Genomic DNA, 27,774 nt, shown 5'->3' on the forward strand with positions numbered 1-27,774 from the left:
TCATGCAGATGCTGGCAGTGGAACTGTGCATTTTGTCCACCCGCCATCCTGCGATGAATGCCTAGTTGGAGAAAACTGACATGACTTTACAGCAATATTTGTGTCGTTATGTCGGCTACCAGCACAGCAAGTGGGTATCCCTCCTTCCTCTAGCAGAGTTCTCCTACGACAATGTGCTCTGTGTCTCCAACCAACAACCCCTTTCTTTGCCAACTAGGGATACACCCTCACACCTTTCCAGAAAGCATAGCCAAAGAAACAAATCCCTTAATAGTCTGAACCCAGGGTCTCCAAATCGCTCTTTGTAAAAAACACATTCTCCTAGCTCTGCCTATTTAAATGCCATTCCTATTATTTCAACCATGTGTGCTAGTAGAGTGTGATCTAGTATTAAATCGCCCACTCCAAATGGCTTCATAACAGAATCAAGAAGCTGAGTTGATCTCAAACGTCGTTGCTTGAAATATTAGGTAAAGGTAAAGGGGACCCCTGACCATTAGGTCCAGTTGCGGCCGACTCTGGGGTTGCGGTGCTCATCTCACTTTACTGGCCAAGGGAGCTGGCATACAGCTTCCGGGTCATGTGGCCAGCATGACTAAGCCGCTTCTGGCGAACCAGAGCAGCACACGGAAACGCGGTTTACCTTCCCGCCAGAGAGGTACCTATTTATGGTTTCAAACTGCTAGGTTGGCAGGAGACATGGTTTCAAACTGCTAGGTTGGCAGGAAGTAGGACCGAGCAACTGGAGCTCACCCCGTCGTTGGGATTCGAACCGCCGACCTTCTGATCTGCAAGTCCTAGGCTCTGTGGTTTAACCCACAGCGCCACCCTCACACTTTCAAGCATATTGGTATGAGATTGGATACCCAGCCTTTTAGTGAGTCGTGTCCTTCAGAGAGTGGACTAGGCAGAAAAACGTCAATTTGGGCAGGAAGTGAGAGTCAGATGAAGTGCTGGATGTTTAGCCGGCGAGTTTGCTGAAACTGGGATGCAAATGTCAGCCTTTGAGAATCTAATGAAGTAGGAAGATCCCCCTTTCTTAAACAACGGCTTGGACTGAAGAGTTCCTTCTGTGCAAGCAGAAGGAACCCAATTCTGGAGCATCTCTTGACCCTTAGGAAGTGTCATTTTGGGGGGGAGAGGTGAAAGGGGCTGAAATGTGAAATAGGGGTAAACCCCTCTGAGCAAACATAATTTAATTCATAGTTCTCGGAATCCAAACCATCACCTTCATGGGCATCAAGACCAGAAACTCGCTTAAATGAAATAAACACATTTTCAGGATCCCTGCACAGCCCAGAGCAACGGCAGGGTTTCAGAATACGCAGCACTCACCTCTGCACTGCTGGCTGGGCTCCCCCCAATGGTTCTCCTGGCACTCCGAGCAGCTGCGGCCCCCGAAACCTGGCCGACATTGGCATTGCCCTGTAAACTACAAGGCAGGCGCAGTTTGCATGACAACTTCAAGAACTCCCCAAAGCGAGCCCTTTGTACCCTGCCCCGTGGAAAAGTGAGACACGGAAGCCGTTGCCAGGGTACAAAAGCAAAGATCTGGATCCTCACCGGGCACCCTAACCACTGCTTCACACTACCTCTCAGCCCCTAGCCCTAGCTGGGTGTAAGGAAGGACAAAGGAAGGACAAATAAGTGCATATAAAAGGGGGGAGATCTTAATGACCGGTAAGAGCCCAGTTTGAAGGATTAACACTCTAAAATGGAGTGGGGATTGGTATGCTTAATTCATGGGGACAATAAAGTTTTAAAACTGTTCAGTTGAAGATACTTGACAGAAGAGCAGAATCGTACAGCTGTAGCTTAAACTGGATGTGTCAGTCAACAGATTTTCCACTAGTTATCTATGAGCTAGAATCTTCAGTATGGCTGTTATAGGGGCATTCATAGTTGAATCTGTGTTGGAAGGAAAATCTTTTACTGACATTGGTCCAAGTGTATGAAATGTCCACAATGTTAACCATCTTCTTTAGGAAGTGTGAACCAGCCGTTTTTCTCATGTAGCTGTACTAGAGATTTATAGGATTGCTGTGCTCTTGCTAGGTTATATTGGTTCTTATTTGCTCCAAACTGTACTCTGGCTTTTCCTTTCCACTAATGTGGCATTGATCTGCATGATGACAGATTCTGTACTCCAACCCTGTTTAGTAAGCAGCCCCATGCATAATGCACCTCCACCGAGAACATACCCGCCAGTGTGCGGAGGAGGGACCACTCTCACAAACGGAGGATCAAAGGGAAAGTTATCCTTAAAAGAGAAGTTGAGCAAAATATATTCTACACCTTCTTTTTCTTTTAAGACTTGAAGATCACTATGCAATGGGCTGTCAGGACCAACCCTTAGAAGTTTGACATGCCAGTCATATAGGCTGTCATTTACAAGTTCCACTGAATAAATCCCTGACTTGTAACTCTGTGACCTATATATATCCCTGAGTTGTTTCATAAGTCGATCTGAAGCCTGGACAGACCCAGAGACTGCACCATTTAGATGGTCTTGCCTTTGACTCTTTCGGATTTTTCCTAGGATTGCCAGATTCTCTTTCTCAATGCCATCATCCTCTGTCTTCTTTCCATTGACAGGTTCTTCCTCCTTCATATCATAATGATCCAGATCAATATCTTCACCCGTATCTTCCTCCTCCTCTTCTTCTGATGTAACCTCTTCCATTGTTCCATTCTGGCCAGTCGGCAATGGTTGATATAACATTTCAACATCGGGATGCTGGGGAAGATTACCGTATTTTTTGCTCTACAATACTCACTTTTTCCCTCCTAAAAAGTAAGGGGAAATGTGTGTACGTCTTATGGAGCGAATGCAGGCTGCGCAGCTATCCCAGAAGCCAGAACAGCAAGAGGGATTGCTGCTTTCACTGCGCAGCGATCCCTCTTGCTGTTCTGGCTCCTGAGATTCAGAATATTTTTTTTCTTGTTTTCCTCCTCCAGAAACTAGGTGCATCTTGTGGTCTGGTGCGGCTTATAGAGCGAAAAATACGGGTATATAGTCTGCAGAGGTCGCATATCAATCGTTTCAATTGTTGGAGAAACAGAGTACTGCTCTTTTTAATATCATCTAAACGCTCCAATACTGAAGTCAAGTTGGGGTCATCTGATTCCACAAACGTTATTGGCGGTGAAGAGGGATATGACTCCGTGATGTTGCAGTTGGGAGCCTTGCAACGCCAACACCGCCACCGCTCACCATCCACTGCTTAGCATGCGTAAAGTCCCAGGTTCTACCTCTGGTATTTCCAGGAAGGGCTGGCAGCACCCTCTGTCTGAGGCCCTGCAATGCTGCTGCCAGTCAGTGTAGGCGCTACTGAGCTGGATGGACCAAAGGGCTGGCTTGGGGTAAGGCAGCTTCCTGTGTTCCTATGCTCTCCACTCCCCTCCTTTCTAACACAGCTTTGCACCAGATCAGGGGTGTGATAAAGAGGCCCTCCAGACCTCTCTACCTCCCCAAGCCACTCCTGTTACTGGCCCTGATTTGCACGCCCCCCCCTTTGTATCTTTGAACTGTAGCTTTGGAAGGGGCCCAAAGAGTCATCTGGCCCACCCAGTGGCGTAGCGTGGGGGTGCAAGGGGGGCCGGCCACACCAGGTGCAACATCTGGGGGGGGGCGCTCGCTGCCTCCGGAGTCGCCGAACAGCCTCGGGCGCAGGCTGTAGCAGAGCCGCATGTCTCGTGGAACCGACGAGCTGTGCGTGCGTCCGGGCTGAAGGCGCCCGGCAGGCAGCGGCTCTCAGCGCTCGCCGCGGTCCCCGCCTCCTCACAGCCGCGCCTCCGCCGCTGCTGCTGCAGCTGCTGGGCCATGTTGCATTTTCCTCGCCTCTCTTCCCCCCTCCTCCTCCGGGCAAGCGGCGTCGTTTGGGCGGCAGCGCCAGTGGCAACTCGCCTCAGATCACCTGACGCGGCGGGTTAGGGGTTGGGGGGCGCAAATTACTTGCCTTGCCCCGGGTTAGGGGGCGCAAATTACTTGCATTGCCCCGGGTGCTGACAACTCACGCTACGCCGCTGGGCCCACCCCCTGCCTAGATTGAGGATGGAAGCAATGGGAGTGCAGAAATCAGCCTGCAAAGGTACACATTTACTTTCACGGTTTCAGCCACCTTTGTTTCTGCTGATCCCTGGCCCTCAGAAGCTTCCCTAGAAGAAAATGCTTCCCTCCCGCTCCTGCCCTGGAGGCTCCCAGCCTCGCCCGGCACGCAGCTTCCCATCCTAACCTGATTGCAAGCTGAGCTCAGGGAGTACTGTGGGTGGCAGTCGCAGGGCTGGCAGCCTTGACCGCTGGCCAGGTTCCAGAAGTTGGGAGCGCAGCGGTCGCAGTTCTGCCCCTGGACGTTGGGCAGGCACTGGCATTGCCCGCTGTACCGCTCACACTGGCACTGGTCCTGTGACGGGCACTGGCTGCGAACCGTGCCCAGGAAGTTACAGGAACAGCCTGCAGGGAGGGAAGGCACAGAAACACTACACACAAAAGAAACACCGGTGCTTTCAAAATGGCAGGTCGAAGAAAAAGAGGCTCCGCTTGGAGGGCGAAGCAATGGATCGGGACAAACATTAAATATGCAGTCATGTAGGTTTAAAAAGAAGCCATGCCTCATTGGGGCATTAGAAAGCTAGGCAGCTTTCACACTTCAGCAAGGTACTGCGGTGTCTGTGTGCGTGTGTGGAGGGGCGATATGGGGCACAAAGGGGCATTGCAGATAATCGGACTCCTAAATTGTTCCCCACAAGCATCCTTGTTCTGTGTGGAAGGCAAAGAAGCCTTCCTTCTTATCACTGCACCTTAGCGCCAGCAACATTACTAGTCACATTTATTGGCAATCCTGAGGAAACTGGATTTTTGTGTTTTGTTTCTTCCCCCCCTTTCCTATTTTTTTAAAAAAGAAACAAGAAGCTCACATTCTTGGTCCTCTGAAATATGCCAGATACTGAATTAGAAAACCAAGTTCCTCGCAGCTTTTTGAAGACAAGCTTTCCTCTTGGGTCTCAATATAAGTGGCCTTACTTACGGGAAGGGGACGTGGGTGCCTTAGGGGGTTTCATTCGCAGTTAACGATTTTGTTGAGATCCGAACTTGGGAATAACAAAATGATATGTGAAAATAAAAAAATTCCTTCCAGTAGCACCTTAAAGACCAACTAAGTTAGTTCTTGGTATGAGCTTTCGTGTGCATGCACACTTCTTCAGATACACTGAAACAGAAGTTGCCAGATCCTTCTATATAGTGAGAAGGTGGGGAGGGGTATTACTCAGAAGGGTGGTGGGAATGGGAGATTGGCAGATAGCTGAGATGAGCCTGTTGACGACTCTTACCGACTGCAATAGGTCTTCCAGGAAAAGGCAAGGGGTGAGAAGGTGAAAAATGGCTAGTCATGTATAATGAGATAAGAATCCAATGTCTTTGTTCAAACCAGGTCTCTCCATGGTTTTGAGTTTGGTAATGAGTTGCAATTCAGCAGCTTCTCTTTCCAGTCTATTGCAACTCATTACCAATTGCAACTCATTACCAAACTTTTATTTTGAGTATGGCAGACCAACATGGCTACCTACCTGTAACTAAAATGATATGTGGTTAAGATTTAAGGTGCAGCTGGCCCCGGGACCATAAGCCCTGAGTGTTTGCGGTGATCTCCTTCCCCCATAAAATTAACAGGCCGGCTGTTGACAAAATAATCGGGAAGCCTGAGGCCTGATCCTCTTTCGCTTACTGAAGGGCCACCAAGAGGCAAGGTTAGGCAGGTAGCGATGGGAGCACCATGAACCAGATGGAAAACACATCTCTCTCCCCAAGAGGCACTCACGGCGGCAGGTGCGTCGTGTGGCATCCCCATAATAGCCTCCCTGGCAGTGTTGGCACTGGTCGCCCTCGGTGTGGTAGCGGCAGCGGAGGCAGCGGCCTGTGCGCTGGTCACAAGATCCCGGATCTGCCACATCAATGTTGCTGTTGCATGCGCAGGGCTGGCACTGCCCCCTGGCCTGCCAAGGGTTGCCGTAGTAACCGGGAGCGCACGCGTCACAGCGCGGGCCTGTGTGAGGTAAAAGGCGCCGTGTGAGATAAAGGGCATCGTTTATGAGGTAAAAGGCGCTGTGTGAGGTAAAAGGAGCCCGGTCCCCAATCTCCACTGCAATACACACATAAACTGTGACCACAGGTCTACCAATGCACTCATGTTCCCAGAGAAGCATGACTTGAGAAGGAGGTTACAATGTGGGCTTCTGTCTTTGTTACACCCCTTCCTCATCTCCTCTCAAGCTCCCAATCCTAGGGCTACAGGGCACTAGAAAGTTGGACTTGCCTGTATAGCCTGGGAGGCAGCTACAAACTACTGTCCCAGAGCGGCCATCTTGGCGGCAAGAAGCAGCAAAATGGCGTCCGGAGCCTGGTGCCTCAGGGCAGGGGCAGGGCCGGCAGTGGCCCCCTGAGGCCAGCGATGGGTTCCCATAGAATCCGGACACGCAACTGCAATTTGGGGGGACAAAAAGGGTTTGAGGAACATATTCGTTGCCATTGGTGTGAGGGTTCATGCCCAGGGCTGTTTGCAGATCGTGGTTTGGTCCTTTGGCTGTTAGGCCTTGCCAGGAGGCCTTTCCCTCTGGACTTCATACACATGGATATACCCCCTACTTCCACCGGGGGCTGTCCCAGGATGCTCACCTTTGGCATCGATCTCCTTCTGTGTGGCCCCGGCAATGCAAACAGCTGCCCGTCCGCGGGTCGCATTCCTCTGAGCGCCCGTTGCAGTGGCATGGGCGGCAGCTGGGGAAGCCCCAGTGGCCAGGCTGGCAGTGGTCACAGCGCGGCCCAAAGGCACCAGGCTGGCATGGGCACTGCCCGTTGAAGTTGTCGCAGAAACCGCTCAGAGAGCCTTCGCTGTTGCACTGGCACACTGCAAGGGGAGAGGGGGAGAAGTCACGCACACGCTCCCAGCCGCTGCTCCTCCTGACACACAAGGTAACGATCCGTGGACGCCTCCTGCCCTGCTCATCACATGCCGCCCCCCCCCATATATGCAACCCCCCCCTTCACCTGTGTCTGCTAAGGTGCTTCGCAGTCTGTGCCAAGAAGTTTCAACATCCAATTATGCAAATCACAGAACGGAAACGTGCTTGCTTTGCATTAAAATTAATCCACTCGCTTCAAAATTTATCTTAAGAAATACTGTAAAATTAATGAATGTTAAAATGTTGTGGTTATAGAAAGTAAGGGGTTACAGCTGTATAAGATCAAGTAAAAGAAAAGAAAAGGAAAAATTGCATAAGATTAAGGGGAGGATTTGCTGAAAAAACTTGGGAATTGGAATGCAGAAAGGGGAGGTATGGGGAAGTCAGCGAAATAAGTTTTAAGAAAAATTGGATATGAAATTATACATGCTTGTTTTTGTGTTTGTATGTTTGTACTCTGTATTGTTTGTGTTAATATAAATTGTGAAAAACTAATAAAAATTTATAAAAAAAATTAAAAAAATAAAATTAATGCACTCGCACAATCTTTTCCTGAACCCGATCATTTCAGATTTTTGCAGCGTCCATCAGCTAACGGCAGGACGAAGAGGTACATCAAAGGACAGAGAGAAAAATAAAGAGGGCATCTACAGAAATGCACAGCTGCTCCAGTTTTGTAAAAAAACCCAAACGAATCCTGTAGTTTGCGTGCAAGTGCTACAATATCTATAATAGAGAAGCTGTCTTGAGGAAAGTAAAAAGCAGAGTGAGCTCGTTTGCACGTAACACTAAGACAAACCACGAATTCTGTGAAGGTGCAAACATAAGGTGAGGAGATTGAGTCACTTTGCTTTTCCTCTGGTCCTGTTGCAGCTGGGTTGTTGTGATGTAAACTATGGTTTGGCTTAGCATGCTGACCAAACCCGGGTTCGTGGTTTGTCTCAGTCTCTTCTTGTTCCTTCTGCCCTCCTTGCAGCAGTTGGCAGGGCAGGCGCACTTACCTGACCTCCTGCCACCTGCATCACTGCAACTTACTGGGAGGGAGAGGCGAGGTGGTGGGGAGGTCAGCATGGTGCAAGTGCAGGATTGGTTCCATTGGTGCATTTGCACTGCACTGACCTCACCGCTGCCTTACCTGCCCCCTTCTGGGTGAGTCGTGGTGTCTCAGGTGACAGGAGGTCAGGTAAGCACCCCTGCCCTGTCAGCTGCTACTGGGAGGGTTTAATAGTGGGTGGAGGAGCAAGAGGGAGGCAGGGGCGTGTTATCATTTCCTCCCCCCATATTGCTCCTCCATCCCCAACTCTGCAAGCAGCTCCTCTTCTGCAACCCAAGAAGGAATTTCAAATGCGGTTTGCACTTTGGTGCAACAGCAGGAGCAAGAGGAGACCAGACAGCTTTCTATTCCCAGCGGTTCTGTACTAGCAGACTGTTTACATCAGCACTGACTGAAACGCAGGAGCCCAGCGAGGACCGGCCCCTGCTTTCAAAAGGAAAGACGAAAGGGTTTGGGGAGGAAAGGTCAGAACCTGAATTATACTCACCTTTGCAGCCACCGGGCCCAAAGCCGTAGGTGCCGGGGGAGCAACGTTCACAGCGGCGTCCCACGACGTGAGGCTTGCACTGGCACTGCCCCCCATCCGGACGGCACTCGGAGCTCAGCGACCCCTGGGGGCTGCACAGGCAGGCTGGGGGCAAAGGGAGAGTGAGTAGGAGGCAGGAGAACGAAAGGAAAGAGGCGCCCTTCTGCTACAAGCCAGCAGGAGCCTCTCTTCCTCTGATATACATAAAAGGGCCTGTGAAAGACATTGAGGGAGGCTGTAACAGCAGTAGCTCAGCGGCAGAGCCTCTGCTTTGCGTGCAGAAGGTTGCTGGTTCGATCCCTGGAATCTCCAGGCAGGGCTGAGAAGGTATCTTGCCCAAAACCCTAGAGAGCTGCTGCAAGGCAGTATAGGCCTACATGGCTCAGGTGGTAGAGTATAAGACTCTTGATTTCAAGGTCGTGAGTTCGAGCCCCATGCTAGGCAAAAGATTCCAGCGTTGCAGGCCGTTGGGCCAGTCATCTGGCTAAGCCAAAGGCAGCTGCCAACACGCCCCCAGCTTGCCCACTCCAGTATAAGATGGCGAGAAGCATTATCTCTGTGGCAAGGGCAGCCCCACCCATGCATGCAACCTATCAAGGATGTGGCGCAGCATTGCTCCCTTTTAGTGTGGGCCTTTTGGGTACCATCTCTCTCAGCTCACCCTGAACCCCCTGTAGCACTTGGGAACATTTCCATTGCTTGCTAGGGCGAGCGAAAGCCTCTACTGCAACCTGTGGAATATAGCTCCCATTACCCCAGGCCACTGGCCACACTGGGGTTTGAGTCTGGAGGGCCATAGATAAACCATTCCTGGTCTACCTGTGCAGTAAGGATGTATTGCATGGTGAGTTGGTGGTAAAAGGTAAAGGTAAAGGGACCCCTGACCATTAGGTTCAGTCGTAGCCGACTCTGGGGATGCGGCGCTCATCTCGTTTTATTGGCCGAGGGAGCCAGCGTACAGCTTCTGGGTCATGTGGCCAGCATGACTAAGCCACTTCTGGCAAACCAGAGCAGCGCACGGAAACGCCGTTTACCTTCCCGCCGGAGTGGTACCTATTTATCTACTTGGACTTGGACATGCTTTCGAACTGTTAGGTTGGCAGGAGCAGGGACCGAGCTCACCCCGTCGCGGGGATTCAAACCGATGACCTTCTGATCGGCAAGTCCTAGGCTCTGTGGTTTAACCCACAGCGCCACCCGCGTCCCTGTGAGTTGGTGGTAGTTGCTTGTTTTTAAAACTCACGTAGTGCCCCCTGGTGGATGATGGCCGACATGCTGGTGAGCAAGGTGACGCAAGGCTCCGGCGTCGGCGCCTTAACCACGGGCCGAGCCTGCTGGGCGCAGCGGTAGCGCTCAAAGGTCTCCTTGCGGGCGATGGAGGCGGCGTCCCCAGCGATGAACATCTCCAGGGAGGAATAGCGTGGCATCAGGACCAGCTGAGCAGGGAGGGGGGCAAGAGGGAGGCAGAGAGGAGGTGTTATTTGCAGCAGGCCACGGTTCCCCCTACAGAAGATGCAACCGGAGTCTCAGTACTTACAGAGTCCAGCAGCACCGCAGCCCCTTGCAAATGGTCACGTCCTCCGTAGCGGGTGAACTCTACCCGGATGGTGTAGCTGAGCCCTTGCTCCAGGCAGACTGGCTGGGGCAGCACCACAAACCTACAGAACAAAGTAGAGTTTGGATTTGATACCCCGCTTTATCACTACCCAAAGGAGTCTCAAAGCGGCTAACATTCTCCTTTCCCTTCCTCCCCCACAACAAACACTCTGTGAGGTGAGTGGGGCTGAGAGACTTCACAGAAGTGTGACTGGCCCAAGGTCACCCAGCAGCTGCATGTGGAGGAGCGGAGACGCGAACCCGGTTCCCCAGATTACGAGACTACCGCTCTTAACCACTACACCGCACTGGCTCTCCAAAGAAAGGGCCTATTTACAGCAAAGGCGAGCAGAGGGCCCGGCATGTTTTTTTGCTGTGTGTGATGATCCTATGGCATCTTCCTGAATGCCAAGGATGAGAAGGAACCGCCTGCCCCACTGACTGGCACATCTGGGCAGCCTGCTTTGTCCCCTGCAACGGATGGGAAGGCGCTGCTGACTTCAGCAGACCTCTGGAAGGAGCCTGTGTGAGAGGCAGGGAAAGGAAGTTCTCCCAGGGTGAGACCACTAATTCCTGGTTGGCTTTTAAAATTGCTTTTATTAGAGATTTTCTTGGGTTTACAAAAGAACATACATACAGCGGTACATCGATTCTCAAACGTTTCTGTTGACGAATGTTTCGGAACTCGGACGCCGAAAACCCAGAAGTAAATGCTTCTGTTTTTGAACGTGCCCCTGAAGTCGAACGGCTTCTTCTGCGTGCTTCTCAATTTCCTCAATGAAATTTGAAGACCATCCTTTGCACCTTGGTTTTTGAACGTTTCGGAACTCGGACGGTCTTCCGGAATGGGTTGCGTTCGAGAACCGAGGTACCACTGTACATTGTCTCTCTTTTCAGATTATAAAGTCATTTCTACAGATCAGTTATATTCAACGCGAGACGTGAATGCTGTATATGGTATAAGGTTGAGGGGGGGGGAGAGGAAAAGAGAGGTGGGGAGAGAGAAGGGGGGAGAGGGGAGAATTGTATGTTTTTCATCACTCACCGGGATGAGGGTGGCAAAGCGGTTGTCATGACATCGTCCGCAGGGATGGTGTTCCCACAGGGGCTGCTGGTGGGGATGGGCCCAGGCCGGACCACAGACACTTTCACCTCTTCCCACTTTCCTGGAAGCTGAGGAAAAAGGAGGACTTACAGTGTGGCAGGCCGAGACTAAGATGGCACCCCCTCAGAAACAGCCCTTAAGGTGTTTTTTTTTTTGTTTGTTTTAGGGGGAACAGCCGTAGCTGAGTGCAAAAGGCCTCAGGTTCCACTCCGGGTATCTCCAGGCCAGGTGGGAAGAGAAGCCTGCCTTGAAATCCAGAACAGACCTGGAAGATTTGGGAACTCAGGGGCAAAGGCAATACTGAATTCCGAATGATTTCAAAGTTTACATTTCTTCAAGCTGAAGCTCAGAACATTCTGAACTCTGAAAAGCTGAATTCTGGGATTAGACTTCTTAACTGGAATATATATAGGGAGGTAGCCATGTTGGTCTGCCGTAGTCGAAACAAACAAAAAAAAATCCTTCCAGTAGCACCTTAGAGACCAACTAAGTTAGTTCTTGGTATGAGCCTTCGTGTGCATGCACACTCAGTATCTGAAGAATTGTGCATGCACACGAAAGCTCATACCAATAACGAACTTAGTTGGTCTCTAAGGTGCCACTGGAAGGAATTTTATTATTTAATTGGAATATAGTATTTCTTGCTAAAGCTTCGTATGTCGCTGACCTATTGGGTGATATTCAGCTAAGCTTTACTCAGAACAGACCCACTGAAATGGATGGCTATGACTAAGGCCTCATCCACACATCCTTTTGCCTGCCACTTCCCCCCAGGAAAACCCGCGGTTTAGCACTAAATCAGAATAAACGGTAATCGGATTCTCAGTAGATTTCCATTCGTTCTGATTTAGTGCTAAGGAGCAGGTTTTCCAGGGGAACGAAGCGGGGCAGAGACAAAACTTTATTTATTCCCCCGAGAAACACTTGCTCTGAACTTCATGTAAAGCTCTGAATGCTTCATTAGAGAGTTTGATATATATGTGAAGATCGGAAGCCCAAACTGCAAATCCCCCGTTTCTTTATGAATGGAGCAGAAGTATTGTAGGACAGTAGGCAAAAGCAGAGGCACCTGAGGCTCATAGCGCAGCAGAATGTCATACTCCATGGAGAAGGGCACATTGTTGACCTGGAACTCCACCACAGCACCCTCCAGCACCCGGGCAAACCCCAGCCCTGTCCACGTAGCTGGGTGGCCCGTCAGGTGCACACGCTCCATGACTTCAGCTCCCTGCCAAGAGAAAGATCCATAAGACTTTGTGCTTCTCTTAGTTAGTTAGTTAGTGGTTAGTTAGTTGTTGCTAACCTGGTGCTAATGCTCTTGGACTACAACTCCCATCAGCCCCAGCCATCCAGACGGGCTTGGACTAGGGTCCCCTTCCAACTCTACGAAACCCTGGAGAGCCGCTGCCGGTCAGGTTAGACACTACTGTCGGTACTCAGCAGAGAACACTTTCCTACACCCCTGCATTTAAGCAACTGCAGGCCAAACGTCCTCACCTGGAGAAGCCGGGCCTCTTCCGCTTCATACGTATAATGGTCCAACGCGGTGTGGTAGTAGCCGGTCTGCACTTGGCTGCATTGCCTGCCCACCATGTGGTTCCGGCAGTGGCACTGCCCCGTCTCCATGGCACACCTGCAGCAAGGCAGCGTGGGAGGCTCAAACGGGGAAGGCGGTTCAAGCCCATGAGAACACGCTCACCTGCCTCCTGCGGTCCAGGGATGGGCAAGTCCGTCTATTCCAGCTCCTCATTTTTCTACACTTATGTCTCGCTCTCCACATTTCCAATTCGGTTTGTTTCAAGTCCTCTTGAAAATTCATTGATGATTTTCTCCCAATGTACAATTTTCGCCAATAGACACATTTTTGCAAAGCAATTCCCCCCTCCTTGAATGCGTTTGTTAGGCACAATTCTCCCCCCGGCACATGCGTTTTTGCACACATTACTCGCTCGGAGAACTGCAGGGTTTGGAGAAATGCAAATTTTGAAAGGTGCCTGCATTTCAGTCCGCTATTGTTTTGGAAAGTGCGAATTAACTACAGCCCCAAATCATTTTTCTCTCTCCATCTCCTCCAATACCAAGCTAAAAGGGCCTTGCATGGAAGGCGCTGGGAGGCTCCCCCCTTGCTGAATAAAGCTAAGCAAGTTCAGTTCTGGCCAATGGACTGCCTGGGAACCCCATTGCTTGCTGCCTTGAGTTCCCTAGCAGAGAGACAGGGGTAGAAATTCAATAAATAAATGAGCAAATAAAGAGGAGGGGAGGGCTCTGTCTCTTTCCTCACCTCTCCCTGCAAAGTGACCTATCTCTGGCACAGCAGATAATGCCGTGCCTCTCGCAAACCCTCCTATATGGGCTAGAGAGCAGAAGAGCTGAGCTGGATCAGGCCAGCACCCCAGATCCCCAGATGCCCTGTGGGAAGCCCAAGAGCAGGACCCAAGGGCAAGAGCCCTGCCCCTTCCTGCAGTTTCTAGCAACTGCAGGAAAACTCACTGCAGGTCCTTTTCATGCAAAGAGATTGCTCCTCAGCTGGTTTGCAAAGCCCACATTTTGGTCTATGGTATGGCTTATTGGGGAAATTGGGAGGTGCTGTGGGTTAAACCACAGAGACTAGGGCTTGCCGATCAGAAGGTCGGCAGTTCGAATCCCCACGACGGGGTGAGCTCCCGTTGCTCGGTCCCTGCTCCTGCCAACCTAGCAGTTCGAAAGCACGTCAAAGTGCAAGTGGATAAATAGGGAAGGTAAACGGCGTTTCCGTGCGCTGCTCTGGTTCGCCAGAAGCGGCTTAGTCATGCTGGCCACATGACCTGGAAGCTATACGCCGGCTCCCTCAGCCAATAAAGCGAGATGAGCGCCACAACCCCAGAGTCGGCCACGACTGGACCTAATGGTCAGGGGTCCCTTTACCTTTACCTATTGCTTATTGGGTTTCTATCCTACCCTGCCTCCTCAAGGGCCCCTTGTTGGAATCGTGCTCCCAATCCCACCTTCCTCAGCCTCCCCCACCCACCCATGACGCTTTCTCCAGCGCCCCCTTACTGGTTGTCGCGGGCACCCCCTACGTCACAGTCGCAAGGCCGGCAGCCATGAATGTCAGGGCTCAGAGCCCAGTGCTCCGGCTGAAAAAAAGAGACACAATTATGTGTCAGCCAGTCGGGGGGGGGGCAAGCAAAGGGAAAGGGGGGGGGAAGCAGGGCAGCCTGTTACTCACCAGGCACTGGTTGCAGCTGCGCCCGGTCACCAAACGTTTGCAGAAGCAGTCGCCTGCAATGGCGTCACATTGGGGCCCGTCCTGCACTGTGCCCCGGGGGTCGCACTGGCAGCCTGGTGGGTTAAAGACAAAAATAACAAGTGCATAGAAGAACAAGCCTTGATGAAGCAGCGCCAGCATGGCTTCTGCAAGAGCAAGCCTTCTCTCATGAATCTATTAAGAGTTGAAAGTGCCAGCCAGCCAGGAGAGAGAGGGGGGGGAGGGAGAGAGAGAGGTGATCCAGTTGACTCTGAGCTCATCCACACTTGTCCCATTATTTCTAGGCACAGATCAGAGAAATTCTGCTGTTTACTGCTGAACTGGAACAAACATCAATCTGTAGAATTAATTACGCACTCACTCAGATTTGTTACACCCAGGACTTTTTTTCAGCTGGAACTCACTTGAACTCAGTTCTGGCACCTCTAAGGTGGGTGCCATTGCCATGATAAGAGAACACGAGATCATGGTGAGTTCCGTGAGCACCTCTTTTTCTGGAAAAATAGCACTGGTTTCATCCCACACCTCCTTCAAACAGGAGTTCAGGGTTGCCCACAACCAACAGATAAAATGAGATTACGCCATTAACACTTTTATAGACTTTTGTCCTGAGAGCGAGCTACAGGAATGTGTAGGGATTTGAGCACAGGTCTCCCCAGTCGAAGTCTTGTGCCAGCCTTCCCTAACTTGGCGCCATCCAAATTTTTGGACCCATCAGCCCCAGCGAGCCTTTTCAAGAGTCAAGGATGATGGGAACTGAAGTCTAACTAGCTTGTGGTTAGCCTGTCTTGCACTCTATGCCCGTGGTTCTCTGGGCCACACTTTCAGAATCAGTGGCGTAGCGTGGGGGGTGCAGGGGGGGCCGGCCGCACCGGGCGCAACATCTGGGGGTTAGGGTTAGGGGGCGCAAATTACTTGCCTTGCCCCGGGTGCTGACAACCCATGCTACGCCACTGTTCAGAATAAAAACTTGCTCATGTCATACCAATTTTTTTATTGATAAGAAATACATTGGAAAATGAAAAGAAACAGCTCCTAGCATTGTCCTGGGATCGTCCTCGGTATCACTTGATGCTCTTGCTCTTATTTTGAAAAGATTTGCAGGTTCTCATTTTACATTTGATGGCTTAACCCCCAGATAATCATTTTTCTATACTGATTACCAGTGAAAACACAAGGATTGCTCTGCTGAGATATTCAACAGTTAGCTATTCAGCAGGTAGCTTTGTCTTGTGGTAATAATGAATTATCACAAGGTTTTAAAGAAATACATTATAGAGGACGTTTCTTTCAGAAATACCGGAATGTCATATCTGTTTGATTTTAAAACAATGGAAAATATTTTACCCTTATAATTAACCCTAAAGATGACCAGCAGAAAGGCAAACAAACCATCATTGGTGATATCAGAAATATATATATTTGGGGGAGGGGCTATTGGGCTGTTTTGTTTTGTTTTATTTATGTATTTTGTGGTTTTATATTTTGATTTTATCCTGTGAACCACCTTGAGACCTCCGGGTATAGGGTGGTATATAAATTCAATAAAATAAAAAAGTGTGTATTGGCAATAAGTTATATGAGATCGAAATATGGAATAGACGGGAGGTTGGGTCTTTAGTGTTAAGACCAATTTATGTCTTATTGTTTGTTAAGGAAATTCTGCATCTATTGTTCTTCCTGTGTGTAATTTGGTATTTGTGTTTTCTCTTTTTTTCTTTTCTTGCTGTATCAAATAAATAAATAAATAAATAAATAAATAAATAAATAAATGCCCTGCAAACTATTTAAAAAATAACAAAAAAACTGCCATATTTTTTGCTTTATAAGACTCACTTTTCCCCTCCTAAAAAATAAGGGGAAATGTGTGTGCGTCTTATGGTGCGAATGTATGCTGCACAGCTATCCCAGAAGCCAGAACAGCAAGAGGGATTGCTGCTTTCACTGCACAGCGATCCCTCTTGTTGTTCTGGCTTCTGAGATTCAGAATATTTTTTTTTCTTGTTTTCCTCCTCCAAAAACTAGGTGCGTCTTGTGGTCTGGTGCGTCTTATAGAGCAAAAAAATATGGTGTATTGCGTTACACTGAAATGTTTCTTTGACCAGTGTGGCGCACCACAAACCTTTGAGAACCACTGGTCTATGCGGTGCGCTGCACTGGCTAAGCTGCCCACCCAGAACCACATCTAAAGGGCTCAGATAAAGGAGCTGGATATGGCCAGGGAAACCCCATTGGAGATACCTACGTTGGCAGCCTTGGGGGTTCTCCGCGTTGAGTCCGAAGAAGCCGGTCTTGCACTTGTCGCAGCGGACTCCCTGCACGTGCTCCTTGCAGCGGCACTGCCCAGCAATCAGCCCCAGCGCCGGGTCGTCGTGGGTGTCGCAGACCCCGCCATCCAGGGTGCCGTCGGGGTCGCAGTCGCAGGCTGTCAAGGGCGGGCGCAGAGCAAACCGAACGATTAAAGGCGCAAAGAGAAGCCGCTCACCCCTACCCTGTCTACCTAAACTAGTAAGAAAAGAAAACCACGCCACTTCCTTGGAACAGATCTGTTCCCTTCGTGGGAAAACGGGTCTGCTGTGCCGAGCTGGGGTTCTTAAACCGTAAACAGATTGAGGTTGAATCCTGACAAGACAGAAGTACTGTTTTGGGGGGACAGGGGGTGGGCGGGGGTGGGGGATTCCCTGGTCCTGAATGGGGTAACTGTGCCCCTGAAGGACCAGGTGCGCAGCCTGGGAGTCATTCTGGACTCACAGCTGTCCATGGAGGCGCAGATCAATTCTGTGTCCAGGGCAGCAGTCTACCAGCTCCATCTGGTACCCAGGCTGAGACCCTACCTGCCCGCGGACTGTGTCGCCAGAGTGGTGCATGCTCTGGTTATCTCCCGCTTGGACTACTGCAACACGCTCTACGTGGGGCTACCTTTGAAGGTGACCCGGAAACTGCAATTAATCCAGAATGCAGTAGCTAGACTGGTGACTGGGAGTGGCCGCTGAGACCACATAACACCAGTTCTGAGAGATCTGCATTGGCTCCCAGTACGTTTCCGAGCACAATTCAAAGTGTTGGTGCTGACCTTTAAGGCCCTAAACAGCCTCGGTCCAGTATACCTGAAGGAGCGTCTCCACCCCTATCGTTCTGCCCGGACACTGAGGTCCAGCTCCATGGGCCTTCTGGCGGTTCCCTCATTGCGAGAAGTGAGGTTACAGGGAACCAGACAGAGGGCCTTCTCGCTAGTGGCGCCCACCCTGTGGAACACCCTCCCTTCAGATGTGAAGGAAATAAGCAGCTATCCTATCTTTAAAAGACATCTGAAGGCAGCCCTGTTCAGGGAAGTTTTTAATATTTAACACTGTACTGTTTTTAACATTTGATTGGGAGCCACCCAGAGTGGCTGGGGAAACTTAGCCAGATGGGCGGGGTATAAATAATAAATTATTATTATATTATTATTATAATGTGAAATCATTTCCGCTCTTAAAGAGAGGGGTTCTAGTCCTCAAGCCTGCCCAGAAACCTTGCCCTAATTAAATCTCAGCAAGCTCTGCTGCAACCACACGGCGGTGTCTGCGCAAAGACAGCCTCTGCTAACTTGGCAGCAAAGAAAGAGCACTTTGTTTGGAGGCACCCAACCCGCAGGTGCAGGAAGAAAGGGGTCCTGGTGATGCAAAATAGAAGTTTTCGGCTTTGGCAACTTCACATTAGCTTCCGAAACCGGACTCCAGGCTTGCCACCTTTGCAGATTCTCACGCTCCGCACCGCTGCTGAACAGTGGAGCCTTGAGCTTTCGAGGGAACGTGCCAAGGCCAGGCACAGGCCTTTTAAAAAAAGGCTCTGCTCGCAAAACCCACACGCCAATACTCTTTGCAAGCTGTGGGAATTAGGCAGAGGGCAAAGTTAAGCAGTTAAGTAGAGTCAAGGCATGGGTTGGCAAACTAAGGCCATCTCTGGCAGCCAAATCTGCTCTGACATCTTCGCTCCAGCATTGTAATTTAAAAATTTTATGCTGTAATCTCTATAGCCTTACGCTGTCTGATTTTAGAGCAGGGGTCAGCAACCTTTTTCAGCCATGGGCTGGTCCACCATCCCTCAGACCATGTGGTGGGCCGGGCTACATTTTGGGGGGGAAATGAACGAATTCCTATGCCCCACAAATAAACCAGAGATGCATTTTAAATAAAAGGACGCATTCTAGTCATGTAAAAACACACTGATTCCTGGACTGTCTGCAGGCCAGATTTAGAAGCAGATTGGGCCGCAACCGGCCCCCAGGCCTTAGGTTGCCCACCGCCGGTTTTAGAGGAATGCCATACTTAGACCCTCTGTTATTCACTGTGAAGGACTTTGGCTATATAAAATAAACTGATTTTTTAAAATTATCCATCGCAGCAACCTAAATATTTAAAGCCCTCAGCAAGGCTCCTCCTTCAAGTTCCTGTTCTGCAGGAATGGGGAGTCAGTTGAGCCTTGGAGAGGCCATCAGCTGATTCAGGCACCTGCATCCTATGAAGCACAAACAGCTACTTTCCCAGTGCTGAAAGAGGGACCCTTTCCACAAGAAAGGTCCTTCGTCCCTGCAAACATGCAGACCCCAGCCCCATTTCCACCCAGCCACCCGCCCCGATACAGTCGGCAGGCTCTCACCGCGGCACACGCTGGGATCCCGGATGTCTTTGGTGGGGTCCTTGTAGTAGAAGGGCTTGCAGAGCTGGCAGTGGCGGCCCATGGTGTTGTGCTGGCAGTCGTCGCAGACCCCGCCGCTGCTGTTGCCCGTGGCCAGGTACACAGCCATGTCGAAGTGGCACTTGTGGGAGTGCTCGTTGCAGTTGCACTCTGTCAAGAGGCGGCAATCACATCCCTGACCTCACCAACCCCCATCACCCAAATCCACGTGAATCTCTAAATTACCTCAGCCCCAGGTATCTGAAACGGCATCTCCCTCCCTGGGAATTAAGATCAGCGGAGAAGACCCTCCTGATGTCTTCACCGCTGTTGGAAATACATGGGGCAGTGGCTCATGAGAAGGCCTTCTCAGGGATGGCCCCGAGAATGCAGAATTCCTTTGCCACGGATGTAAGCCTAGCACCATCTCTTTGCAGCCTTTCAAAACTGAAGAGATGAGCAGGTCTTTTCTGTGGTGGCTCCCTGCCTGTGGAATGCTCTCCCCAGGGAGGCTCACCTGGCACCTTTGTTACATAGATCTTTAGGCACCAGGCAAAAACATTCATTTTCTCCCAGGCCTTTGGCTAATTCAAACAACCCATGGCCTTTTAAATTGGGGGTCGGTATTATCCTGTTTGTTACAGTGTTATGTATTTTTGTGTTTTCATATTGTAAACTGCCCTGTGATCTTTGGATGGCAGGTGGTATATAAATATTATTATTATTACTATTAAAAAGATTAAAATTACCGTATTTTTCGTCCCATAGGACGCTCTGTCCCACAGGACGCACCTAGTTTTTTGGGGGGGAAATAAAGGGGGGGAATTTCCTTTATTTCCCCCCCAAACCAGGTCGGGGAAGCCGAACCAGGTTGAGGAACAGCGGGATGGCGGCGCTCCGCCTCCCTGCTGTCCCCCGAGCTTGTGGGGCTGGCCGATGTCTGCCCAGCGCGCGGGGCGCTCTGCTTCAGGGCGCCCTGTCCGCCGGGCGGCAGGCTGCTATCCGCAGCGTGGGGAGCCCTGCGGGGAACTCCTGCAGGGCTCCCCACGCTGCGGATGTCTGTCCGGCGCGAGGGGTGCTCTGCTTCAGGGCGCCCCTCGCGCTGGGCGGCAGGCTGCTATCCGCAGCCTAGACAGCCCTGCGGGACCTCCCGCACCGACCCCTCTCGCTCTCCAAGCTTCAGCGAAAGCCTGCATTTGCCCCATAGTTCGCACACACATTTCCCCTTCATTTTTGGAGGGGAAAAAGTGCGTCCCATAGGGCGAAAAATACGGTACTTCAACTTTCTAAGCATCTGGGTAGGCTTGTCTAAACAATAATGTTTCTAGCAGGGCCGAAAAGGGTCCAGTGAAGGTGCCTGCTTGACCATAGAATTTAACAGTTGGGACTATGAAAAGCAGTACAGATATGTGATGATCAAAGCCCCCCGAACTTGAAGCATGGAAAGTCCCAATAAAATTTTTATAATTTGGATTATTTGATGTGCATATGTATAATTTGGAATATTTAATGTAATTGGATTGGATTGTTAAAATGGAAAACTTAATAAAAATGATTAAAAAAGAAAGAATTTAACAGTTGGAAGGGACCGAAGGGTCATCTAGTCCAACCCCCTGCAATGACCTCAGTAGGCAAGGAGTTCCAAAGTATAGGTCCTGCCGCACTAAACAACTGAGGTCTTACAAACGTGGAACGGGCATTATGTGGCACCTGTAGCAGCGGCAATTCCACCAGTATATGATGGTGTACAGCAGCCTTTCTCAACCTGTGGGTCCGCAGATGTTGTTGGACTACAACTCCCATCATCCCTAGCTAGCAAGGCCAGAGCTCAGGGATGATGGGAGTTGTAGTCCAACAACATCTGGGGACCCACAGGTTGAGAACTGCTGGTGTACAGTCTTTCAAGCAACGCCTTCTATTGGGACTGGCGGTAGAAAAACGCCGCCTCATGGGTTTGTCGGGAGGGTGGCTCTCATTCCCAACCACGACTGCCCTCTCACACGGTAACCCTTCAGCTTTGCCTGTGGAGGCATCAACACTCCTCCTGGCTTCCCTGTTCCCTCAACGCCCCCTGCTCAGATACTCACTCTTGCATGCGTTGGTGCGCCGCCCCTCAGCCGGGCGCCAGGGCAGCTCATGGTAGAAGTTGTCACACTGCTCACAGTTCAGCCCGTTGGTGTTGTGCTTGCAGACGCAGCGGCCATGCACCTACGGGCGGAGAAAGGGGGAGACCCAGGCCACGCCCATGGTGAATGGAAGAGGGCGGGTCTTTGCCTGCTCTCCTGCGTTCAGACTGCACACGACCTTCCTACCCTACATCATCATGGGCATGCCGCGCCCTTCTCAGGTATGCATCCACAGAAGTTAGGCTTGCACCCCACATAGGGGACAAAGGCCACGTTGCCTATGCATATTTTGAACTAAGTTGGTGCCCCAATAAATAGTTGAATTATGATTCTAGTCCTTAAGATAAACTTGAAAATGCATGTGCTTTTTCACATGGCTGGGGAAAATTATGAATATGTTCCAGCGGTCAGAGGCTAAAACTTCAGAGCTCTGCACAGTTCCTCATCTCTGCCTTTAGCTAGCAAAAGGAGAAATGCTAAAGCAGGCTTCCTTAACCTGGTACCCTTGTTGGACTCCAACTCCCATCATCCTGGATCGGCAAGCCCAAGAGGCTCAGTGGTTTAGACCACGGCACCACCCTTCTCTACAGACCAGCCTGGGAATTAAGATCAGCGGAGAAGGCCCTCCTGATGGCTTCACCGTTCTCGGAAATTCAGGTGGCAGCGGCTCATGAGAGGGCCTACTCAGTGACGGCCCCAAGAATGCGGAACTCCCTTGCCACTGAGGTAAGCCTGGCACCATCTATTCGCAGTCTTTGAAAATTGATAAGATGAGTGGGCCTTTTCTGTGGTGGCCCCCTTGCTTCTGGAATGTTCTCCCCAGGGAGACTCGCTTGGTGCCTTCGTTACATATCTTTAGGCGAAAACATTCCTCTTCAACCAGGCCTTTGGCTGATTAATATCCTACAGCCTTTTAAATGCATTTGTGGGAAGGGGGTTATTGTTTTGTTTAATTCTGTTTCAATTATTTATTTGTGCTTTTACAGTGGTACCTCAGGTTACATACGCTTCAGGTTACAGACTCCGCTAACCCAGAAATAGGACCTCAGGTTAAGAACTTTGCTTCAGGACGAGAACAGAAATCGCGTGGTGGCAGCGGGAGGCCCCATTAGCTAAAGTGGTACCTCAGGTTAAGAACAGTTTCAGGTTAAGAACGGACCTCCGGAACAAATTAAATTCTTAACCCGAGGTACCACTGTATCTTGGTATTTTTATCTTCTGAACTGCCCTGAGATTTTTTGATGGAGGGCGATATATAAACTAAATAAACCAAACAAATAAGTTGTGGGGGGAGTCGGCACGCCTAATCAAGTGTGGTGTGTGCCTATGAGCGTTCCTAGCGCCTTACCATGCCCTCCACGTCAGCAGGGCTACGGGCGAGGGGGGCGCACTCCGAGGCGTGTCCGTAGCAGAAGCAGTTCCCACGTAGCACCATCTCGTACACGGCATAGTAGTACTTCTCCTTGATCTCCCGCCGCGAATCCAGCAGGTCGTCTCCCAGCGTGTGGAGTTTGGTCAAGTTCACCCGCAAGTTGGTGACCTTCAGGAGATCTGGCGGGCAGAGAGGTTGGAATGAGTGAGAAGGCAGACACAGAGAGAAGCATCCCCACTGGGAAACAGCTTTCCCGGCTGGGGCTGTGGGTTCGAAAGTTGGGCTACTTGGTGGGCTATGAATATCCGAGTTGTCAACCCCCCGCAAGCTATCGGCCAGAACCAGTCAGAAGTATGCGCACCATGACGAGGGGAGAGGGAACAGATTCCCAGCCGCACACAGAGAGAAAGATAAAAAGAGAAAGAGCAACAGACAGAGAGGCCACAGCTAAATCTAGCAGCAGCCAAAGCAGAAATCTGTCTAGGGCCAAATTTAACCAGCCCCCAAATAGAAGTAAAAGGCAGGGCCAGCTGCTGTCCACACTAGGATCCCAGGGAACTGTTTGCTAGCTAGCTATTTGTGTATATGTTTCTCTTAGGGAAAGAGGGTATGTTTGTTGGGTATGTTTGTCTAGATTTGTGGTCCCCATTGTGGCATCTCTGTGACACCCTCAAACACCCCTTTAGTGTCCACCGACGCCCTCTTCCACTCCTAAATTTTAGTATACAGTGGTACCTCGGGTTACATACGCTTCAGGTTACATACGCTTCAGGTTACACACTTTGCTAACCCAGAAATAGTGCTTCAGGTTAAGAACTTTGCTTCAGGATGAGAACAGAAATCATGCTCCGGCAGCGCGGCAGCAGCAGGAGGCCCCATTAGCTAAAGTGGTGCTTCAGGTTAAGAACAGTTTCAGGTTAAGAACGGACCTCCAGAACGAATTAAGTACTTAACCCGAGGTACCACTGTATATATATTTAAGTCAGTGTTTTTCCTTCTTCTGCATTTGCTGATTCGGTTCAGGAGTTGTCAGCCTGCCGTTGCCTTTCGTTTCAATTGTGTGGGAGGGATGTAGGTGTTTTGCACGTTTTTTTTGGGGGGGGGGAGGCAACATTCTGAGCTTTGCCGGTTTTTCTTCTGTGAAATCAATGTCTTGCCACATTCATAATTGTTTGTTATCTCTCCTAATGTGCCCCAGGCCAAAAGAAAAGTCTCAAAGACGAGGATCCATTGTTTGTGATGAGAAAAGCTTTACTCAGCCATTTGGATCTGGTGAAAAGAACAAAATACCTTTTCAGGAGGAACATTCTCCTTAATTCCCAATGTATGTTCAGAAGGTCCAGGAGTCACAGCCTTGCTAAACTTAAGCAGTTCTGGGCCTTATCACTACACGGGAAGGAGTTTGGATTTAATATCCTGCTTTATCACTACCCGAAGGAGTCTAAAGCGGCTAACATTCTCCTTTCCCTTCCTCCCCCACAAGAAACACTCTGTGAGGTGAGTGGGGCTGAGAGACTTCAGAGAAGTGTGACTAGCCCAAGGTCACCCAGCAGCTGCATGTGGAGGAGCGGGGAAGCGAACCCGGTTCACCAGATTACAAGTCCACTGCTCTTAACCACTACACCACACTGGGCCATACCCAGGTTCAATCCTCATCATCTCCAGGTAGGGTTGGGAAAGATTCCTGCATGAAACCCTGAAGAGCCACTGCTAGTCAGTGTAGACTGAAGTGTAGGTGGGTTCCCACAAGGCAAGGCGCAGTGATAACAGCAAAAACCTTTATTGAACTACAGAAGTGAACAACAGGGACAAAGCAACTGCTTATATACATTTCTGAAGGCCTGGGCCACTCCCACTCCCAATGTGATTGGCTGTCTAAACTTCTAAGCTGCGAATCATGACTCAGAGTTTAAGGGCCAATGGCAGAAGCCCAAATCCTGAAATGTTCTGTGACTGGAAATCATGTATCGAATCAGAACACAGGAGCTCAGAATCCTTAGTCCAGACTCAAGCTCAGGCAAACACAGGCCACTGAATACATAGACAACACTGAACTAGATGGACCAGCCATCTGGATCAGTATAAGGCAGCTTCCAATGTTTCTATATGGCCTGGGAACCACACTGGGAACCCTGAGACATATAAATGTAATTAGGAAGAATTCCTTATTGTGTGATCGCTCGTATTTAAAACCACAAGTCACTAATGAGCTGCCGTTTCCCAAACGAGCCCACTAGACTCCTCCATTCATTTCTACCTCACCCGTCTGCTAAGATGTGTAAGGTGGCTCGCAACCTTTTGCACAGTACAAAAGAAGAGCAGAACGCCAGAACGGCGCCACAACTCCATAAAAAGGCAGAAAAGTTCTCACTGAAATGAGAAAATATCCATCTCGACAAAAGCGTTTCCGTCGCCTGTCTGTAAACAATGATGGGGCCACGCATACTTCGCCCAGGAAGTAGTTCCAAATCCCGGGTGCCACAACCGAAAAGGCCTTCTCTGTGGCACCTGCCCTACACCCACCACATCTCAGGTGGTAGGAAGACCTCCAAACCAGAAGGTATGCTTTTGGCAGAGGAGGAAGGATGCAGCTCCTGCAATGGGCCAAATAGCCCATAGTAGGGCCGCTTTTACGACAGTCGATCGCATGGCCTAATAAACATGGGTGTGCAAGTTTCTTGCTTGGTTTGCACAAGCAATGTTGTGACACATCACTGCTGCAATTTTGGCCTGGGTTCTGCCTACGTAATATATATATATATATAGAGAGAGAGAGAGCGTGCATTTATTTATAGTTATATTAAGATGGAAATATTTGGTGCAGCAGAAATGTTCCAAGATTCTTCTCTCATTCGGAGGTCAGAATCTCATTTGTCCACTGGGAATCCAACTCCTCTTAAAGTAAAGGTAAAGGTACCCCTGTCCGTACGGGCCAGTCGTGTCCGACTCTAGGGTTGTGCGCTCATCTCACTTAAGAGGCCGGGAGCCAGCGCTGTCCGAAGACACTTCTGGGTCACGTGGCCAGCGTGACAAAGCTGCTCTGGCGAGCCAGCACCAGTGCAGCACACGGAAACGCCGTTTACCTTCCCGCTATAAAGAGGTACCTATTTATCTACTTGCACCTAAGGGTGCTTTCGAACTGCTAGGTGGGCAGGAGCTGGGACCGAACGACGGGAGCTCACCCCGCCGCGGGGATTCAAACCGCCGACCATGCGATCGGCAAGTCCTAGGCGCTGAGGTTTTACCCACAGCGCCACCCGCGTCCCAACTCCTCTTGGGGGAGGGGCAAATAGGATGAGAGTTCGGAGATACGTGCAAATGTATATGTGAACCCGGTCTTTGGGTGGGTGTTTGATTTTCGTTGTTGTGTATACTGTGTATATACGGACAATGACAATAAATTTATCTAAATCTAAATCTAAATACACAGTACGCCCAGCCTCTCCCTGCCCTAAACCAGCTCCTCCCTCCTCTGGCTCCCTCCCACAGAGAGACTCACTCAGGACAACCTCTCACAGAGAGAGAGACTCACTCTGGATTTTGGGGCTGTAGGGGTCACGGATGTGGATAGCTGGATCCAGCACTCTGTATATTACCTGGAGCAAGGAAGAAAGAGCAGAGGGTCAAGGGGCAACAGCCAGCTTACGAGAGCATAATCCTGCAGCTCTTGGCTTGGGCCTCTAGAAGGAGGAGGCAGTCTGCAGAGACCTAATGTACATGGTGTGTTTGGTGCTGAAGCCATCTCTCTACCCCAACCCCCCAACATCTCCCATCAGAGCTGGGTCAGGTGCAGGTCAGCACACAAGACGCAAAGTTTGGCAATGTAGTTTATCTTTTTATTCAAGAAAACAGCCTACTGCTCAGCAACACATCCCGACAGGTTTTGCCTCTATAGAGCAGTTTCCAGGACTGGTGGTCTTCTTCTCTGATGGATGTTGCCCAAGCAGCCTCAAACTACAGAGCACCTGTAATCTCTGTTCTGCCCTACGCATTGCCCTGAGTGTCCTTGGAGTCAAGGAGAGGGGAGCTAGTTGCAGTAGGAGACGCAGATTCCTGGAATTCTTCACCAGAGGCTTTCCCTCCCTCCTCTGCTTCAGCCTCTGTGTCTGAGCTGCTCCCTGTCACAGGCTCTCATCGCTCACTAAAGCCTGTTGCTTCTTCAGCATCCAACCATTCCTCTCTCCCCCTTACCTCTCCTCAGTGTCCCACCACCAATTCCTGGGCCCTGAGCCTTCTTCTTCTAGTGTTTCAACTTGGGGGTTCCCGGACTGCTACTTCCCACCACTCCTCATCATCGAGCCCATCCCTGACACCCCCACAGGTAATCCTACTGCTCCGGACGCCCTGCTTTTTTCACTCACCTCCCCCTCGGTGGAGGGCTCAATGTCCGAGTAGCGTGACTCACAGACAACATCGTCCACACGCCGCAAGGGTCCCCGGGACGCAGATGGGAAGGAGGCGGCGCAGTCGTAGGCAAAGTAGCGGTACACCTGCCAGGTGCGGCCAAAATCTGCCGAACGCTCCACCAACATGGCTGCCGGCCGGAAGGTCTGCAATGGGTAGAGGAAAATGGGAATCCTTGCATGCGTCCAGAACTATCACCTAGTAATTTGGGGTGGAATAGGATGATGCAACCTGTTCGTACGTGGATGTCATCACTTGATGCACCAGTTGCCAGGGGACGAGCGCACATGGGCCCTAGAACAAGGTTGGGAACTCTGTGGCCCTCCAAATGCTATGGGTTGGACTACATCTCCCATCATCTCTGACCAACGGCCTTGCTGGCTGGGGCTCATAGAATCGTTGTAAGGGACCCTGGAGTCATCTAGTCCAACCCCCTGCAATGCAATGCAGGGATCTCAGCTAAAGCATCAATGACAGATGGCCATCCCCTCTCTGCTGAAAAAACTCCAAGGAATCCATCCATGGGATTGGGTGGATTCCAATAGCATAGGGAAGGGTCCCCAACCACCTGGTGCAGATTTGGGGAGGGCGCAGGCAGGAGCGGGGACCCCATTGCACAAGCATTCATCCTCACGCCAACAGGACACAGTGGTCGGCTACCGCCCTGTCTCTTGGAAGCGAGGACAAACGAGAGCAATAATCACGCACAAAACGAAGTCGCAGCT

The 27,774-nt window shown here is 50.5% G+C and overlaps 1 protein-coding gene and 1 pseudogene across 2 annotated transcripts in view; both read right to left on the minus strand.

Annotated features, from left to right (window-relative positions):
• LAMB2 (laminin subunit beta 2) overlaps window positions 1-27,774 on the minus strand; it is a 60,624-nt gene that overhangs the window by 17,691 nt on the left and 15,159 nt on the right. The window contains exons 5-23 of the mRNA XM_082209179.1: window positions 27,007-27,195; window positions 26,178-26,241; window positions 22,622-22,824; window positions 21,235-21,355; window positions 19,130-19,318; window positions 16,734-16,913; window positions 14,450-14,562; window positions 14,278-14,357; window positions 12,739-12,874; window positions 12,311-12,469; window positions 11,182-11,309; window positions 10,078-10,198; window positions 9,784-9,976; window positions 8,502-8,645; window positions 6,674-6,905; window positions 6,315-6,478; window positions 5,820-6,044; window positions 4,236-4,453; window positions 1,336-1,432 (exon numbers count right to left, since the gene is read on the minus strand). Of these exons, the coding sequence (XP_082065305.1) occupies window positions 1,336-1,432; window positions 4,236-4,453; window positions 5,820-6,044; window positions 6,315-6,478; window positions 6,674-6,905; window positions 8,502-8,645; window positions 9,784-9,976; window positions 10,078-10,198; window positions 11,182-11,309; window positions 12,311-12,469; window positions 12,739-12,874; window positions 14,278-14,357; window positions 14,450-14,562; window positions 16,734-16,913; window positions 19,130-19,318; window positions 21,235-21,355; window positions 22,622-22,824; window positions 26,178-26,241; window positions 27,007-27,195 (2,956 nt within the window). The remainder of the gene's footprint in view (window positions 1-1,335; window positions 1,433-4,235; window positions 4,454-5,819; window positions 6,045-6,314; window positions 6,479-6,673; window positions 6,906-8,501; window positions 8,646-9,783; window positions 9,977-10,077; window positions 10,199-11,181; window positions 11,310-12,310; window positions 12,470-12,738; window positions 12,875-14,277; window positions 14,358-14,449; window positions 14,563-16,733; window positions 16,914-19,129; window positions 19,319-21,234; window positions 21,356-22,621; window positions 22,825-26,177; window positions 26,242-27,006; window positions 27,196-27,774) is intronic.
• On the minus strand, window positions 1,689-2,827 carry LOC309525192 (ubiquitin-conjugating enzyme E2 Q2 pseudogene; annotated as a pseudogene). The gene has a single exon. The product of its transcript is annotated as a ubiquitin-conjugating enzyme E2 Q2 pseudogene (transcript).

The sequence above is a fragment of the Podarcis vaucheri genome, assembly GCF_965113315.1.
Source record: "Podarcis vaucheri genome assembly, chromosome: 2".
Taxonomy (NCBI): Eukaryota; Metazoa; Chordata; class Lepidosauria; order Squamata; family Lacertidae; genus Podarcis; species Podarcis vaucheri.